At 37.4% G+C, this 18890-nt stretch overlaps 1 protein-coding gene across 4 annotated transcripts in view; it reads left to right on the top strand.

The window, feature by feature from the left end:
- Positions 1 to 18890, top strand: part of WWP1 (WW domain containing E3 ubiquitin protein ligase 1) — a 122277-nt gene that overhangs the window by 55451 nt on the left and 47936 nt on the right. For 2 of the 4 annotated variants that reach the window (XM_007116438.4, XM_028500410.2), the window contains exons 8-11: positions 789 to 973; positions 9666 to 10002; positions 15672 to 15767; positions 17118 to 17292. In XM_007116438.4, the coding sequence (XP_007116500.1) occupies positions 789 to 973; positions 9666 to 10002; positions 15672 to 15767; positions 17118 to 17292 (793 nt within the window). The remainder of the gene's footprint in view (positions 1 to 788; positions 974 to 9665; positions 10003 to 15671; positions 15768 to 17117; positions 17293 to 18890) is intronic. The other 2 variants (XM_028500411.2, XM_028500413.2) reach the window with 1 other exon arrangement.

The following is an 18890-nucleotide window of genomic DNA, read 5'->3' as shown; positions in this document are numbered from 1 at the left end:
AATTTTTTAAGAATTTTTTGGTCTTTCCGTATTCAATAAAGTTCCAATAAACAGTTTGGAATTGATTTTTATAAGTTTCATGACCTTTTTGAAAATACTTTCAGAGCATTTTAAAATAAATATTAATATTCTTAAGACTATTTAAGTCTAAGACTATTTAAAATGTACAAATTGAACATTGGTTTGAGGGACTAATTCATTTTGACTTAGTATATTTGTATATCTCAATATATTGATACATTTATCTGACAGTGTGGATATACTTAGAACTGAAAGTAATTTAAACTTTAATATAGCAAAGTATGTAATAACATGTAAAAAATAACCTGTTAAAAAAGTAATCAGGGTATCTTTTGTTCATTACTCTTTATACCTATCATTTTGCTTCAATGTTAGGAACTTGGTAAATATTTCTTATGAAACTTCTGATGAAAAGTTATTTAATTGTGGACTTCCCTGGTGGCACAGTGGTTGGGAGTCTGCCTGCCAACGCAGGGGACACAGGATTGAGCTCTGGTCCAGGAAGATCCCACGTGCCGCAGAGCAACTAAGCCCGTGCGCCACAACTACTGAAGCCTGTGTGCCTAGAGCCCGTGCTCCGCAGCAAGAGAAGCCACCGCAGCGAGGAGCCCGTGCACTCCAACGAAGAGTAACCCCTGCTCGCCACAACTAGAGAAAGCCCACACGCAGCAATGAAAACACAATGTGGCCAAAAATAAATAAATAAATAAGTTATTTAATTGTACTTAATTCATTGAAGTAAGGCTTTTTAAATTTTTTTTTTAAAGGTTGGCTGCTGAAGGTACTAATGGAATAGATAATCACGTACCTACAAACACTGTAGTACAGAACTCATGCTGTTCATATGTAGTTAATGGAGACAACACACCTTCATCTCCATCTCAGGTTGCTGCCAGACCCCAAAACACACCAGCTCCAAAACCACTCACATCTGAGCCTGCCAATGACACTGGTAAGCATGGCTGCTTATGACACATTGTTTAAATGAAAACTAAATTTTATGAATCTATACCTGTACTTTTCATATCGTACAATCTTTCTTAATCTTCAGTTTTATAAAAGGAACGTGAAGATTACAAAACCTGAAATTTTTTCTAGTAATTTGAATTTTTCTAGATTATTTAGGAAGATATTCCAAAAATGTATTAGTTTAGCAATAGCCACACATTTCACTAAGCAAGGACTTACTTGATAGCTAGATTCTTAGGCTGTATGCTACAAAAAATGCTATTTAATTCATAATATAGAATATATTTTCTAAAAGAACTTGAGGGAATTCATTGATTTGTTAGTAATGAATGGTTCCTTTAACCTGTCTTTTACCATACAAATGTTTACTTCTTGACACGTAACTTAGTAGTAAAATGTACTGTGAGCTGATGTAACTCTCCAAAAGTTTTATATTTTCTAAGAGTAATTGTTATTCTATTATAGAAGGACTGCCTAAGGAAGATTTTTTTCTATAATCCTGTCTTTCAATGGATTCAGCTGTAATATTCATAAATCATTTTTTTGATCTTTATAAATTAACTCAGATGAATTTCTTGAAACTCAAATCTTAGGACTTGCTTCAGATTACTAGCATATGTCTTGGGGCTAGAGTTGGAATCCTGTTCTTTTCATTCCAGAGCCTATATTCTTTCCTTCGTCTATTTATGGGAAAGTATTAAAAAGTAGAAACATGTAAGGAAGTAATTTAGTAATTAAATGAAAATAGATGGGTTTATAGATAAGACTATTGTATATTTATACCCAAGATTGGGGGGATATTTACCATGCATTTTGTGAGTTTTTTGTAAACGTGGGAACTGACATGAATGGTTTTTTGAAAATTTAATTTGTTTATTAATGCTGCCCTTTTTAAAAAAAGATAGACTTAAAGATCCGAAGTACCCACAGTAAGTAGACTTATTAGTCATTAATTTAAGGTGTCTGGAAAATGCAGAGAAGATAAACATAACCAGGGTGAAATTAGTGAGCAGAATGCATTTATTTTCTGATTCTGGTATCCTTTCTAGTAAGAACATTTGCCTCAGATTTATTAGCAAAAGGGAAAAGGAAACATTTTAGATTATTCAGGATTGTCTCTAAATTAAGAACAGACCAGGGCTTCCCTGGTGGCGCAGTGGTTGAGAGTCCGCCTGCCGATGCAGGGGACACGGGTTCGTGCCCCAGTCCGGGAAGATCCCACATGCCGCGGAGCGGCTGGGCCCGTGAGCCATGGCCGCTGAGCCTGCGCGTTAAAATAGCTCCTATTGGGAATCTCCTGGCGGTCCAGTGGTTAGGTTTCGGCGCTCTCACTGCCAGGGCCCTATTTGATCCCTGGTCAGGGAACTAAGATCCCACAAGCCTTGCGGCCAAGAAAAACCAAAAAGCAAACAAAAAAAAACCAGCTCCTATTCCTGATATTCCATCTTTCATGAATCTATATGAAAAGGTACCATAATGTGACCAACATCCTCACTAATTCCAAGAGAGTAAATACAATCGTGAGTTTGCTATAACTCTGACTTATATTATCTCCCCTAAATTAAATTTACAGTTTTAAAAAATAGTCTGGGAAAAGTACCTATGGGAAGGACAAATAATTTATTTTTTTTAAATATCACACATAGAAAAATGGCTTATCTGAGTACCAGAGTTCTTAACAATGAAACATAAGTCCATTGCTTTTGGCCTATGGATTTTTAGGTTATCAAATAATTACCCATATTTACCCATACCAAAAACCACACACACGCAAAAAACTAGTTTTCTACCCATAAATAAATTTATATTATAAGCATTGTAACTTCCTTGAGAACACTCCAAAGAGTTGTAAAAAATAAAAATAATACCCTTATGTGACCAGGCTTGATTTGTTATATGGGATTATCATTGGATTCAGAATGGTAGATCCAATTCCATTATTTCTGGAAGTAATTAGATAGTAGTGCCAATTCTTGATTAAGTCTACTCTTTATTCATGAAAAGTACAAGAATGTTGAATGCTCATTTCAGAAAGCCTTATGCAACCATTCTGTTTCATTCTCGTCATCACCTTCCATTTAAAGTATATGGAATTTGGGGATTTATCTCTACTTTCTAAAATATTTAGCTGCTAGAGTAGGTTGGCCAAAGTATCCATTGACCATTACATAGTTGCATGTTTCAGCTTTCAGGCTTATTCAGATGTTGATGCAAAAGAGAGAAGGACTTGCTGAGTTCCCCCTCATTGTAGAATCTCTTATTTCTATTCTACAGCTTGTTAAATACTTTATAGACTGTTTCTGTTGGGAACAGATTCACTTTCTACATTCTTCTCTTATTTATCCTTGCCTGAAATTTCAAGGTGAAAGTAAAACACACACATGGGTGACTAGAAATGAAGGCTCCATTGTAAGTAATTCCCACGACATTCACAATAATTGCAAGGAAACCTAAGACAATCAGAATAACAGCTAATATTTGTGCTACACATGTTCTAAACACTATATGTTCATTGACTGATTTAACTCTCACAGTAACTCTTCAAAATAAGTACTAGTATTTTTCTTGCGAAGGAACTGAGGCACAAAGAGATCCCAGCTAGTAGAGGAGCTGTAATTGACATCCACCTCTTTGGCTCTCACCTCTCTGCTTTCCTGTTCATTTAGATGTGTGTGATTTTTGTAGTGTCTCCTAGTTGCGATGTTCATCTTTTATACCATGATAAGCTTCAAATAATACTCCCCCAGTCAACTTAGTGATTGTGTTTGCATGTTCTTTTTGTTGTTGGTGACATATGACCAAACAATCCAACTGTCATCATTCCATTGGCTGGTTTACAAAGGCTTCTGGAACCTACTCTGTTGGTAGCAGTCACTTAACCAATGTCATCTGTATGATCTGTCATCCCTTAGTAGGATGATGAATTCAGGTATCTTTTCAAAGGGTGGTCTCCTTTAAGGTGTTGGTGTAAAAATAGGGTTTTTTTCTAATCAGGAACTTTAAAAATCAGTTTTCATGGTTGGAGTGCTGATGGGGTGGAAGTGTGCATATTCTGTGTATAACACATTACATGTTTTTAATCCATTACTTGTGATCCCCAAATCCTAAAATCTTTTTTTTTTTGGCTGTGTTGGGTCTTTGTTGCTCCGCGCAGGCTTTCTCTAGTTGTGGCGAGTGGGGGCTACTCTCTGTTGCGGTGCGCAGGCTTCTCATTGCAGTGGATTCTCTTGTTGCAGAGCACAGGCTGTAGGTGCGCGGGCTTCAGTAGTTGCAGCATGCGGGCTCAGTAGTTGCGGCACATGGGCTCTAGAGTGCAGGCTTAGTAGTTGTGGCACGTGGGCTTAGTTGCTCTGTAGCCTGTGGGATCTTCCTGGATCAGGGATCGAACCTGTGTCCCCTGCGTTGGCAGGTGGATTCTTAACCGCTGCGCCACCAGGGAAGACCCCCAAAATCCTAAAATGTTTAAAACCAAAAGTTTTTTTGGTAAACTCATTTGATGGCAAAATGACTGGGACTGGCTTGAGGGTATTTATAACTTTTTGTGCTTAATATGAGTATCCTTTTGTTTTGCTACAGAAGTAATACTGTGTTTAATTAGTGTGTAGGCCCCAATCTGACTTGATATTAGTGTAATAGACAATATATGTGCCATACTATCTTTCTGAATTCTGAAGTTATGAATTCTGGAAGTCACTTGGTCCCAGGAGTTTCAGATAAGGGATTGTGGGCCTGGAGCTGAATACACATGATTTCTTTTCACCAAAGACAGTATTGTACATGAGGACTTTTGGAGGGGAGGACATTTTCCCCTCACCTCCGACCTGTTCTTTTGAGTCTTAAGAGGACCCATTTGATCAGCTTAGTTGGTAAATATTGGTAGCTATTTTAAGCTAAAATGGGAGGCAGTCATGACTGAAGAGATTAGATTTGGCATCTAACAGGACTGGGTTCCAGTCCCAGCTCTGCCACTTAATGCTTTAACCATGTGACCTTGGACAAATGTAACATCCTCAAAATTTAGGTTCTCCATTTATAAAAAGAGACTAATACTCAATAATACCATATAGGATTGTTTCAAAGGTTAAATGAGATAAATTTAAAACATCTACCATAGTCCTAGGACAGTGGTATTTAAGAAAATATTATTTTCTTCTTTACTTTTTCTCCCTGCCCCTAGCTTCTAGTGGAAATGACTTTTTCTAATGTATAATTACTGTTGTATTAATAAAGTAGAGCTCAGTACGGTAAGTTTCAGGCAGAACTAACTGATTTCACAAGTTTATTAGACTTTTGCTTTAGTTTTTTATTTTGAAATACAGATTCACAGAAAGTTGCCAAGAAATGTACAAGGAGGTCCCATGTTCCCTTCACTGGCCTCCCCGAATGTTAACATCTTGTGTAACTATAGTACAAGATGAAAATCAGGAAATTGGCCTTGACACAATCCACATTTCACCAGTTATACCTGCAGAGAGAGAGAGAGAGAGAGAGAGAGAGTGTGTGTGTTTATAGTTTTTATCACGTGTGGCTTCAGGTAGCTAGCACTGCAAGCAAGATACAGAACTGCACCATCACCAAAGGCTCCCTTGTGTTCTACCTCCTTTAAAGCTACAGCCACTTTCAAGTGTGAATTGACTTTTACAGAAATTTAGTGTATATATACAAGCAGTTTTTCATGTCATACTTTTAAAAAGGAGTAAAAATGATACTGAGAGACTCCAGAATTTCCACCTTTTCCTGCCTGAACTGTTAGAGTGGACAACCGCATGGTGCTGTGAGATGTACATATCATAAAGTCCATGGGAAACCTACTTCTCAAGGATTAAACCTGAAGTGATGGAGATCTGTCTCCTAACCCAAAAGTCATAATGGCAGAAAGTCAGGCTTGAGATACACTCATTAAGAAACCAAGTCAGTGGGTGTGATCTTATATCTGTAGAGAAGGAAATGCTTTGCATAAGCTTCTGCTGTCATTCCTGTCACATAAGATTTTAATTATTTGCTTACATAAAATTTTCCTGTTCTTTCATGAGCAAGGAACCTGTGATCGTTCCCTCCCTGCCTTCCCTTTCTCATTTGTCTTTATTGTTAGTTTGTCTATTCAGTCATCCTTATATCATTTGTTAACAGGTGTTTATTTTGCAACTACTATAGCCTGGACGCTGCCTGGTAGCTGGATTACATACACATCAGTGAGAGTTTCTCAACTTCGGCATTATTGACATTTTGGGCCAGATAATTTTTTGATGTGGGTGGCTATCCCTGTGCTAATAGGATTGTAGCAGCATTCCTTGCCTCTGCCCACTAAATGCCAATAACATCCTCCTTTTCCCCTAGTTATGATAACCAAACACATCTTCAGACATTGCTAAATGTCTTTGGTGGGTGGGGGACAAATATGTCCCCAGTTGAGAACCACTGATTTATATGAATAGTAATCCCCCTAATCAAATACATGCTTCCAATACCCCACTCAGAAGAAATTATTATTAACATCTTGCATTACTGTGGTATATTTGTTACAATTAATGAACCAGTATAAATGCATTGTTATTAATGAAAGTCCATAGTTTATGTCAAGGTTCACTCTTGGTGTTGCATGGGTTCAGTGAAATTTGAGAAATGCATATTGCCATGTACCCACCATCACAGACAGTATCATACAGAATTGTTTTATTCTAAAAATCCCTGTGATCCACCCATTCATCTCCTTCCCCACCTTCCTAGCAACCACTGATCTTTACTGTCTCTGTAGTTTGGCGTTTTTCAGAATGTTATATAGTTGGAATCGTACAGTATGTAGCCATTTCACGCTGGCTTCTTTGATTTAGAAATGTGCATTTAAGGCTCCTCCATGTATTTTTGTGGCGTGATATCTCATTTCTGTTTGTTGTTGAATAATATTCCATTGTATGGATGTACCATGGTTTGTATATCTGTTCACCTATTAAAGCATCTTGGTTGTTTACAGTTTTTGGCAATTATGAATAAACTGATATAAAGATTCTTGTAAAGGTTTTGGTGTGGACCTAAGTTTTCAACTCAACTGGGTTGAAGACTGTGACTACAGGATTGTATGATAAAGACTGTGGTTTTTTTGGTAAGAAACTGCCAAACTGTCTTCCAAAATGGCTGTACCGTTTTGCATTTCCACCACCAATGAATGAGAATTCTTGCTCTGCATCCTTACCAGTTTTTGCATTTTGAGGAGAGTTTATTATTATTACTTTTTTTATTTTTAAGCAACACCTGTTCTTCTCATCCAGAGATACTTTATGTCTCTGTCCATTTATTCTTTGTTTTAAAATATCTCTTAGTAACGTTTTTTAGTTTTCTTCAGATAGGTCTTGAGTATAATTTTGACGTTGAACTTGTATCTATCTGGTCATGGTGCTGATATGTTTTAGTCAAATTAATGATTGCTTCTAATGGTTTTTCAGTTGATTCTCTTGTGTTTTAAATAAATAATCTTATCTTTCTAGATGAATTTACCATTTTATATCTGTTATTTTTCACTTCTGTCTTGTCCTAATGCATTGTCATATATAACCAGCAGTATTGACTTGAGTAGTGATTGTGATCTTCCTTGTTTTGTTCTTGATTTTAATTTGTTCCTGATCTTGATAGAAGTTCTTCTAATGTTTTACAATTAATATATCATGCTTACTCTAGGTTTCTGGTGGATAATCTAGATTATTTATGAATTTTCCTTGATTCCTCTCATCAGTAGTTTTATCAAGATTTTATTGAATGCTTTTTGGTTTGTATTGAAAATAATCATGTGACTTTTGTCACATACTAACATTTATTGTTTTAGTATGCCAGGCATGTTGTAACTGTTGAAAATACAAAAGTGAACAAGTCTGACAAAGTGTTTGCATTCTGAACTCAATGAAAAAGAAATAAAAACAAATAAAATATTTCAGAATGTGAGAAAACAGTCTAATATGTAGCCTGGGGGGACGGTGGGGCAGGTGCAGCATGAAGTAAGATACCCCAGCACTGCCTTTCCGAAGGAGTGGTTGAGTCTGGACTCTGCGTGATAAGAAGCAGCCAGTCAGGAACTATTCTGAGACGGTGGGAACAGCAAGTGCACATCCCTGAATGGGAGGGAGTTTGTTCTAGTCAAGGAACAGAAAGGAGACCATTGTGAGAAGTCCGGTGTAGCTGTGGAGTAGACTGTGTAGAGTCTTTGTCATGAGCTGTGGTAAAGAATTTGGAATTTATTCTGGTTGTAATGGGCATGTTTAATTAGGGAGTGAAAACATCTGTTGTATGCTTTTATAAGATTCCTTTGGCTGCCATTTGGAGAATGGATTGGAGTTGGACTGGAGAGGAAGCAGGCAGGCCAATTAGGACACTATTGCAGTAGAGTAAACAAGGAACGGTGGACAGGGGTAGTGGTGTAGACGGAGAGAAGAGCTGAGAGCACTTGCAGTTGAATTGTTGTAGGAGAGAAGCTTTTGCCTTGAACAACTGAAAGGTGCTATTTAATAGTTAATTGTCTTCCTCTGTTTTTAACAGTTTGTGTAGCATGTGCTATGTTTTAGTATGCATAAGGGTTTATTATTCTTTCTTATTGGACTGGATTGTCTTTTGTCAAATATTCCTCTTTTCCCATTTAGTGTTATTTTGCTTTGAAAATAATATTGCTAATCTTTTCTTTTTTTTTGAAATTAATTTCTGCATTGTTGAAGAGTGAAAATTAAATGAGAAAATTCACTTTGACCATCATATATCAATTCTGAACATCATGTAAGAGACCCAGAATTTAGTCTCTCTGCACATTCTCTTTTCTTCATGTTATCTATCTAACTGTGTTGAGTACCGGTAGCACTATAAACATTTTATTTTTTATATTTTGTTATTGATTTTTTTTCTCCCAAAGCTGCTCTCCCCTGTAGTTGGTACAGAACTTCGTTGGTTCTGTTGTTTTTTGTGCTTACTGTTTGATTCCTTTAATAGTACTCGTTTCTCTCCTTCCCACTATTTAAATCTCTTTCTTTAAAAATCCACCTGAACGTTCCATTACTCTTAATTATGTCTCCCTTTTCTGTTTCAATTAAAACTTTGATGTGTGATTTTCTAATAGGTTTTGTTCAATAATCTATTCTCTTTCCAGTTTTAATTTGACTCACTTTTATAGTGACACGTAGTTGAAACGGATGAATCACATTTAAAATGAAAATAAAGAAAATTATATCACTGGATCCCAGTGCTGAGTTATTTCTTTAGCAAGTGTAAAACGAGTTCCTGGATCTTTTTGTAGTCCCCTGTAGTACTTTCTTAAGAATTAATGCCACTTTATATTTGGCAAGAGTTCTTTGGATATTAGCTGCATTTGCATAGGAAAGGGAGCTTGAACGGGGTCATTTTAAGGTTTTTATATAACCCATGCAGATATTCAGAATTGATTCTTTGGAGGAAAAACGTTTGTTCATGTTGGTTTCCCTTTCTCTAAGTTAGGGTTATTCGTATATATATATAGTCTTAAGTTTTATTATTTAAACGTTCATCTCTAAAATGTGAACAACAAAAAGTATCATCTGTCTTATTTCTGTCAGTACCTGATACGTTGCTCAGTATAAATTAGGCTCTGAATAAATATAATTGATGAGTTAACTGGTTGCTTTGTCATTGCTTGATAGATCATCTTACTAATTTTCCCCTTTCAGTTAATGGAGAATCATCCTCATCTGCACCAACTGATAATGCTTCCACCACGGGTACTGCAATAGTATCTGGAGAAACCGCCTTGTCTTCAAATTGCACTAGTACTACTGTCGAAGATCCTCCAGTTCAAGAAATACTGACCTCCTCAGAAAACAATGAATGTATTCTTTCTAACAGTGCAGCATTTGGGTCTGAAGCTAGAAGTACATTAGATCCTTCTACCTCCAGTTCTGGAAGTAGCTCTGCCTTCGAAGCAGCCAAATTAAGACAGCCAGATGTCTGTGTGGAACCTGTCCTGCAGCAGTCTGGAAATGCCAACACAGAAACTCTGCCATCGGGGTATGTTAAATTAATGATTGATTGTCTCTGCCTCCAAGAAGCTTGTTTAGTGGCTCAGGTTTTTAAACATACATACAATACAGTTTGAAAATGCTGTGATAAAAGTACGGTGTATACAGTGCTGTCCTGCACAGCTTACAGCAGTTAGAATTTCTACTCTCTAGCTGTGGAAACTGCACCTCTAGAGGTCTCTACCTCATTGCCATCATTTTCTCATCACAGTCACTGTGTCCATACCCTTTCTTACTTTCTGAACTGTTTTTTCTCAGTGCTCTTTACTGGCTCATCTAATTTTGCCTATTGCCTAATCGTGGTTTCAGCCTTTGGTCTTCTCCTGAATGTGCTGCCTGTGTTGAATCTTATACTCTCCCATCATTTTAACTATTAAATCTATATATCCAGACCTTTCTCTGAGCTTATTTTTATCTACTTAACTGGAAATCTCCACTGCTTCCTGCAAGCATTTTTGGCCATACAGTATCTTCCCTTTCCTCTCAAAAATCTCTCATTGTCCCTTTGTCTTCTATCTTTGGCAACTTAGTCATTTGTCTTAGTCTCATGTGTCTGCCATTATGACACCGATATATAAGAAGCTCTTCTTACTGTCAAGAACCTCATGATCTGATGGGGGGTCAAGATAAATAAATAGTCATTGTCTATACAGTTCAATTAAAGCTAAGCTAGAGGCGTAAGTTTAGGGTGCTGTGGGAGGGAACATAAGTAGAGGGAAGTTAGTGGGGAGTAACCTGCTATACTGAGATAAAGGATACTTTCTGGAAGAGATGACCCTTGAGTGGATTTCTGAGAGAGGCGTAGGAGTTAGCAGAGCAATAATGGAGGCACAAGTGGTGAAAGGTTTCATTCTCAGTGGAGCTAACTGCACATGTGGATTTCTAACATCCATAAACGAGTAAACTGAACTCAGGAAATGGTATTTTGTTACAGCTTGAGTTGAGCGTTGGAGGAAGCAAGCTATGTAGTACTGAAGAATAAACAGTCCTCTGAAGAATTTTGTATACCTGCTAAAAGTTTGGGAGTGTTTTCCTGAAAACCATGAATAAACATTAAAGAATTTTAAGCAGGGGAGTAACACAGTCATATTTGCATTTTAGTAAAATTATTCTAGGAGTGGTATAGACAGATTAGGAGTTAAAGGGACAAGCTAGAATAGCAGCTAGGCTGTTTCATAAATGAGAGAAGTGGGCACATTCCTGTTTAAAGTGGTAAGTACATAAACTTAATTCTGTGCGGCCAAGTACATGCTTCAGCATGCCTGTAGCCACCGTATGTGATCTTTGCATTAGGAGAATTTTGTAGGGATCTAGATGAGTGATTTTCAAATTGCAAGTTGCAGCCTATTAATAGATTGTGACCAGCATTTGAAAACATAATAAAGTAAGTCAACATGGACTAGAATGGAAAACTGAAGTGTGTTGGGTAGACATTGTTTTGGGAAAGTTTGTTTTTCTGATGTGTGCTTGTGTGTGTAAAATCTGTAGGTAAATAGCAGTCTAGGGTGAACAGAGGCATTTATGTAAAGTGTATTCTTACTCTGTGAGCTGTTACCTAGAAGGTTGAGATGCTACTAATCCAGGTGAGAAGTAAAAACAGCCTGCACTAAGGTAGATGCTAGTCTCCTGGGGCGACGTTACAATGGGTGTGGTAATTAGCTGTGGGAGGTAGAGTCGGAGGCTGGAGGCAAGGGTGACCCCTCTGGCTTATGCAGCACTTGGCTTGTGTGACCATCTGAGCCAGCAGTTTCCAATCCACGTCATCTTCCCTCTTTCCTCAACAATCTTCTTAGTTCCCGTGTGTCCGCTCTTGGGTAACTTACTTGGCTAACTACACAGTACAGTCGTAGGTGCTAGAATCACGAGTGTTCTGAAGGAAGCGTATTCCAGCCCGAGTGAGTGTTATGCCAAGCACGGTCTTACCTAGAGCCCTTGCTTTGCTTGTGCTCTGACTGTTGTGCGGAGTGTCATTCCTCAGATATCTGCGTGTCTCTGCTCAAATGTTCCCTTGCTCCAGAGGCCTTTCCCGATTCCCTCTGTGTCCAAATCAGGTCCCTCTGTCCCCATCCCCTGCCTTATTTTTTCCCAACCTTCTGTTATGAAAATTTACAAACACGCAGAAAAATTTAAAGAATTTTACAGTGAACACCGATATATCTATCTACCACTGGGTTCTGTAGTTGACATTTTACTCTGCTTGCTTTATCACACATCTCTTCATCTGTCTAATGTTTAAATATAATTTCCTGATAACTAAGTTGCAGATACCAGTACATTTTGCCCCTCAAAACTTCGGCGTGCATATCGTTAACTAGAATTCGATATTTGCTTAAAGATTTTTTGGTAAAGTTTACATAGAAGGAAGTGCATGAGTCTTAAATGTGCCATTTTGATGAGTTTTGACAAATGCTCATTTGTCACACCTTTATTAAGATTAGAGTACTATCATCACCTCAAAAAGTTCTCTCAAGCTTTCAGTCAATCCCTGTCCCTACTTTGAGGGAGGCAGCCACTGTTCCTCCTTAAAAGCTTTTTCACAATAGATTATAGATCAGTTTTCCCTGTTGTAGAACTTAACATAAATAGAATCAGTATGTACTCTTTTGAGCAGGGTTCTTTTAATCAGCATGATGTTATTTGTATTACTTTTCTTTAAAACACTTAAATCACCATGAGACATACATTTGTGTGTTTTTGTCAGTTTTCTCTCCACTAGACTGAAAAGGGGGCTTTATTTTGTCCATTTCTGTATTCCTCATGCCTAAAACTATGCCTGCCGTGTAGCAGGTACTCAATAAATATTTATAAGTGAATTAGTGCTTGCTTAAATGATTTTGAGTGAGTGAGCAATTGGGCAAAGGCCCTGGCTTGTAAATGCTTCGGAGGAAATGGTTAACAAGGTCAAAAGCTACTGAAAATTCAAGTAAGATAAGAACTGAAAGGCACCCATTGAATTTAACAACAAAGAGATTATTTATTGTTGATCTTTGACAGAATGATTTCTGGGAAATAGAGCTGTATTCAGACTGCTGTGTGATGGAGTGAATGGAAGGGATGGAAGTGTGATAGAAAACTCTTTGAAAGAGTGAGAACTAATGCGTAAAACTTTTTCCCTGCGAACACACAGGGAGAGAGGAGTGTTTGGTAGAAGCGAGCAAGAAAAGAGACAGTATTGAGGAGTAGTTTTTTGTTTTAAAAAATGGCAGTGACCTAAAGGGTGGTCAGTTGCTGATGGGCAGGAGCCAGGAGAGAGATCGGCAAGCCGTACAGGAGAGAGGGGCAACTGTTGGTCGTGGTTTATGAGAAGGCAAGTCTTACCACCTACCCCATTATCCAAGTTTGAAACCAGTAGTTATCCAATCAGCAACTAAATTCTATCATTTTTATTGTAATATATTTAACAAAATTCTTCCACATTTATTATTATTATTATTATTTTAACAAGGTCTTTCTTCAGCAGTAGGTTTTGGAAATTTATGAGAAAGGGAGGCTACATCTGAATACTAGGAAGGGAGAGTATTATGGTTGAAGGTGAGGTGTAGCGGTTATAAGTTAGCACTTATCCCCATGAAATTAAAGAATTCTATTGAGAAGTCTCATCAGTCAACCTGGTAATTTGCAACTATTTGAGGGGTACTCATGAATTTCCACTGCAGGGATTATTTAGTCTCTGGCCAGTTCCAGCTCATCACTTTTATAGTACCCCCGGGTACAGCTCTAGTTGGCTGTCACTGTGAGTCTCCCACATCAAGCCTGAGACCACGCCCCTTTATCCCGGTACCGCCTTTTTCCCCTGCCAGCACCTTCCTTCCTCATTGCTGCCCAAGGCCTGCTCTGGTCACCACTCACACACTGGGGACTCATTCTTGGCAACCGTCATGCCCCCAAAGGTAGACTCTTACTCTGGGAGTAAAAACTCAGCAAGTTGCCTTCCCGTGGATCTGCTGCCGGGGCAGGAGAGAAAAGCACACTGGGATCCTAGAGTCACTGGGTCAGGTGGCGAAACTGACCAGGCTCCTCCCCTGTGGGCCAGGAGTTCTTTGTCCCAAGAAAGTTGTCAGCAGAGGGCAGCTGGGTACACTGCATGTCCACAACCTGGGATGCCCTACCTCAGGAAGACAGGGTGGGGCATGACAGGAGTTTTTGCTCTTATTATGTAAGTTCCTACATAATATTCTTGATTTTGCCTTTTGGCCCACAAAGCCTAAAATATTTACTATCTAGCACTTTACAGAAAAAGTTTGCCTACCCTTGATCTAGTGAATAGAATGTAGAAAATTATAAAGATGATATCCAAAAGTAGTTCTGAGTATGATGTGTGTTGCAAGCGATTTAGTTTGAGAAAGATAAATTCTCTTCGGAGCAAAAACACTGAAATCTGGAAGTGATCCCCTGTTTTGGAAAAATTAAGAACCAGTGGCTAGAATTATGCTTGGAACCTAAGTGCTTACTGAATATTGAATATTAAATTAGAAATATTTGCAACTAAGGATAAAACTAGAAAATGGCTTCATAGCCCATTTTATGGGTGGTATACTTGGTTATGTTTATTTTTTCCCCTAATTTAAATTTGTTTCTGATCACAAAACTAAGACATGACCAAATAAAACATTTAAATGATACAGAAACCTTTAAAGTACCCCTTAAGCTTACCACAGAGAGAGTGGTGTCTAAATATTATTCCAGTGGCATATATGTGAGAGCTTCTCTCGGTCATTGTTCTAGGCACTGGGTGTTCAGAGGGGCAAGAGAGCCCAAGACTCTGCTGCTGTGGAGCTAGTGTTACAGCAGGCTGACCAGCAGTGGCCTTGCATTAAAAACCTACTCAATAATGTCAGATAGTGACAGGTTCTATGAGAGGAAGGTGACACTTTATGCAGATAGAAGAAAGAATTTTCATGGAGCTGTGTCACCACATACTTTAAGGAGATTTCTGCTAAAATCTTTTAGATGTGTATTTTCTAAATTGCAAAAATGGACAGTACTTCATTTTGTGCTCTGGGCATGATATTAGGCTGAAAGTTCCTCTGCTCTTGATTGAATTTCTGTGTTCTGATGATTTGGAATTCTGTAAATTAGTAACTTTTAAAAACTTTACTTATTATTCTGTCTTCCTCTGCTAACTGTACTTACTGAGTTGCCAGTACTGTTGATGAAAGGTGAATAATTAAGAACTTAAAAGGCACAATAGGGACTTCCCTGGTGGTGAAGTGGTTAAGACTCCACACTCCCAATGCAGGGGGCCCAGAGTCCCATCCCTGGTCAGGTAACTAGATCCCACATGCATGTCTCAACTAAGAGTTCGCATGCCACAACTAAGGAGCCCGCGTGCCACAGCTAAGGAGCCTACGTGCCTCAACTAAGGAGCCGGTGAGCCTCAACTAAGGAGCCCTCGAGCCACAACTGAGGAGCCCACCTGCTGCAACTAAGACCCAGTGCAACTAAATAAATAAATACATAAATAAATAAATATATTTTTTAAAAAAGATATCTTCTTTTAAAAAAAAGCACAGTAATTGAGAAAAGAAACAACTTTATTTTATGTATATATGTGACCTTTTAAAGTAAAACTTATCTGTAATTTTTTTGATTATAAGAAGGAACCATTTTTCAGATTGTCTTAGTTTGTTATCTTTTATTTTTGCTTTTTCATTGAAGGTGGGAACAGAGAAAAGATCCTCATGGTAGAACCTATTATGTGGATCATAACACTCGAACGACCACATGGGAGAGGCCACAACCTTTACCTCCAGGGTAATGTAGCATCTTATGCATCTTATGCATGTTTTATACATGTAATTTTAAAAGTTTATTGAATACAATATAAAATGATTCATTCTACATGTTACGTTTCCTTGATTTGCTTTTGTGAATAATGAATGTTCAGTAGATGGATTTGTTACATTGTGTCTCTTTTACAGTTAGTCTGAAGGGCTTCCAAGAGATTGTCAAACATTGGCATGAGTTTACTGAGAGTAGTTGTAGAATTTTGATCCAGTTTCAGTCCTTGTTATTTTTTAAGGAATGAAAGTCATATTTAGGATAGTTTATATGTATGGTTCTCCATAGATAGGGATCTAAACTATGCTATTGAATGATACGTAATAAATATTAGTGGCATTCAAAATTATTATCTAAAAGATTGCTGCAAGTAAAATTGTATTACACTATGACTAAAATTATAGAGGGTTTTAAATGAAAAAGCATTTCTATCACATACTAAATAAAGTTTATGCTCTTAGGTGGTCATTCAAGGTCATTCACAAACTGTCCTTCCAGATACAACTCAGGGTCCACCAATATAAAACATATTCAAAGTCCAGAAAATTCAGGACAAGAACTATGTTATTTTTGTGAGATTGGTTGTTGAAAGGATACTGAAATCATATAAATTAATGACACAAATTGGCATAAGGTGAACTAAACTCTGGAGGATGGGGAGAATTCTGGCTGGTAGAGAAGGGCCAGAGGGGATATCCCCTCTGTTCTGAGGGGATATTAAAACAAAGGCATGACAGAATGAAACATACGACACATTTGGGGCCAGCAAGTAATTGATTTGGCTCTCACATGGGTCGCTTGAAAGACCTTAAGGGAGGTAAGGCTGAAATGGTGAATGGGTTCATTTTTATGCCATGATAGGTGGAACGGCATGGCTCAATCTGCACTTTAGTTCAGCAGCAGTGTACCCGTCCGTGAAAGGTAGGTTAAAAAGCTATATAAGTTGAGTTAAAACCCTTTACATGGGCAGGAATGATAGAGGCAGATTGCTAGGTATGCAGTAAACACTCAGTAAATGTTTATCAAAAAAAGAGGGAGAAAGGATAGTCATACTGTTACTGTTCAGTCTATGGCCTCTTTTTTAGACAGCCCTTAGAAATCATATAGGGAAGAATGGGAAGGTAGTTTAGCTAAAATAGATAGCAAGTTACACGTTTGTAATTTTTCTGAAGAGTATCAGTATTTACATTCTTTTAAACTTAGCTCTTGGACTTGATTTTTAAATTATTTAAGTGAAGTATTACCTAACTACTTTCCAGTTTCTTATAGTAAGAGATTATTGTTTATTTTCATTTTTACTATTGTTTATTTTATTTTTGGTAGTTGGGAAAGAAGAGTTGATGATCGGGGAAGAGTTTATTATGTGGATCATAACACCAGGACAACAACCTGGCAGCGGCCTACCATGGAATCTGTGCGGAATTTTGAACAGTGGCAGTCTCAGCGGAACCAACTGCAGGGAGCTATGCAACAGTTCAACCAACGATACCTCTACTCGGTAATTAGGAAATTATAAGATGTTAATACAGCTTCTCCTCCAGACTTTTCCCTTTTCTATCTTGGTGATTTTTTCTTAAATGTTATAGATTACAAGGTATTTTTTAGTTGATCTTTAGTAAATAATTAGCATTTCTGATATACATAAGCACTTTTAAGATTTTTTTTAAATTATAGTTTACTGTCATAACTATACAATCAGGTTTTTGTCCTTATTAAGTGGTAGTTTCATAATTGCAATTTCTTAATAAAATAACTTGTCTTTACCAGTTCCCAATCTTCTACTTTTAGTTATAATCATTTGGTTTGCTTTAAACAAAACCAGTTACCTCCTGATTTTACTTAAGGCCAGTCTTACCATATTCCAGCTATTCTGATTCCCATCCCAGATTCTCAGAAATGCTTTCATCTGTTTTGGCCCACCAAATATATATTCTTGGGATTGGAGGTAGTTTTGTCCAAAAAAAATCTAATGCTGTCTGAAACTTTCTTTGACCAGTTGGTGATCTATTTATTGCCATAAGCAAACATCCACAAGAATGAATGGGGGGTGGAGGGGACTTCTGTTAAATAGGTTTGATTGCAAGAAGTAGAAAATATAAATTTTAAGTACTGGGCATCTCTAGATAATGTTTTGAGGCAACTTGAAACCCCAAAATGTAGAAAGGAATTAGGAAAGATACAAAAAGAAAACTTAACTCTTCAGAATCCTACCTCAGGATGGCTCATTCAACTCCACTTTCTTCGGAGGTTAAATAATAAGTTCTCATTTGCAGGTTGATCCACTCTCCTGGTTGTCTATAGCCAGCAGACAGAGAGTGGGCCAACTCAGCTTACACAGCATCTTGTGCTGTAAATTGCTGTTTCTTTACCAACTTATACAGAAGTCTGTGGTCAGGTTCCATCATTAGCTGTATATAGTAAACAAATTATGTACTGTGTGTGTTTGTTTTGGTTGGACTTTGTTGTATGTATGAAAATCTTGGGGAAAAGGCAGAATTAGGCAAGTTGAGTATCAGAAGTCTGTTCGAAACATAACAACATCTTTAGACAGATTGAGGTTTATTATCGAAATAATACTGAGTACAATTAACAATATCTATTACAAGCTTATAAAATATTTATCAAGATACATACGCTTTATCATTAAGAAATGATTTTTCAGGTAATGATTTTTATATTTGACATTCTTTAAAAATTGATGGTAAAATGTTTATATTTTCTTTTGAATGTATTTCTGGGTTGCAATAATGTGTATGCATTAATGTATGTATGAATATATAAAAGATATTAATACTAAGGTAAAAGTTTATTTGTATAAAGATAATTTTAGTGTTTAATATTATTTATTAATAGGCATTTGTGTGTTTTTTTGTTTGATTTTTTTTTAACATCTTTGTTGCAGTATAATTGCTTTATAATGGTTTGTTAGTTTCTGCTTTATAACAAAGTAAATCAGTTATACATATACATATGTTCCCCTATCTCTTCCCTCTTGCGTCTCCCCCCCTCCGACCCTCCCTATCCCACCCCTCTAGGTGGTCACAAAGCACTGAGCTGATCTCCCTGTGCTATGCGGCTGCTTCCCACTAGCTGTCT

The sequence above is a fragment of the Physeter macrocephalus genome, chromosome 15, assembly GCF_002837175.3.
Source record: "Physeter macrocephalus isolate SW-GA chromosome 15, ASM283717v5, whole genome shotgun sequence".
In the NCBI taxonomy this organism is placed as follows: Eukaryota; Metazoa; Chordata; class Mammalia; order Artiodactyla; family Physeteridae; genus Physeter; species Physeter macrocephalus.
Note: the sequence above shows the minus strand (reverse complement) of the source record. Positions and strands in the feature narration are given on the sequence as shown.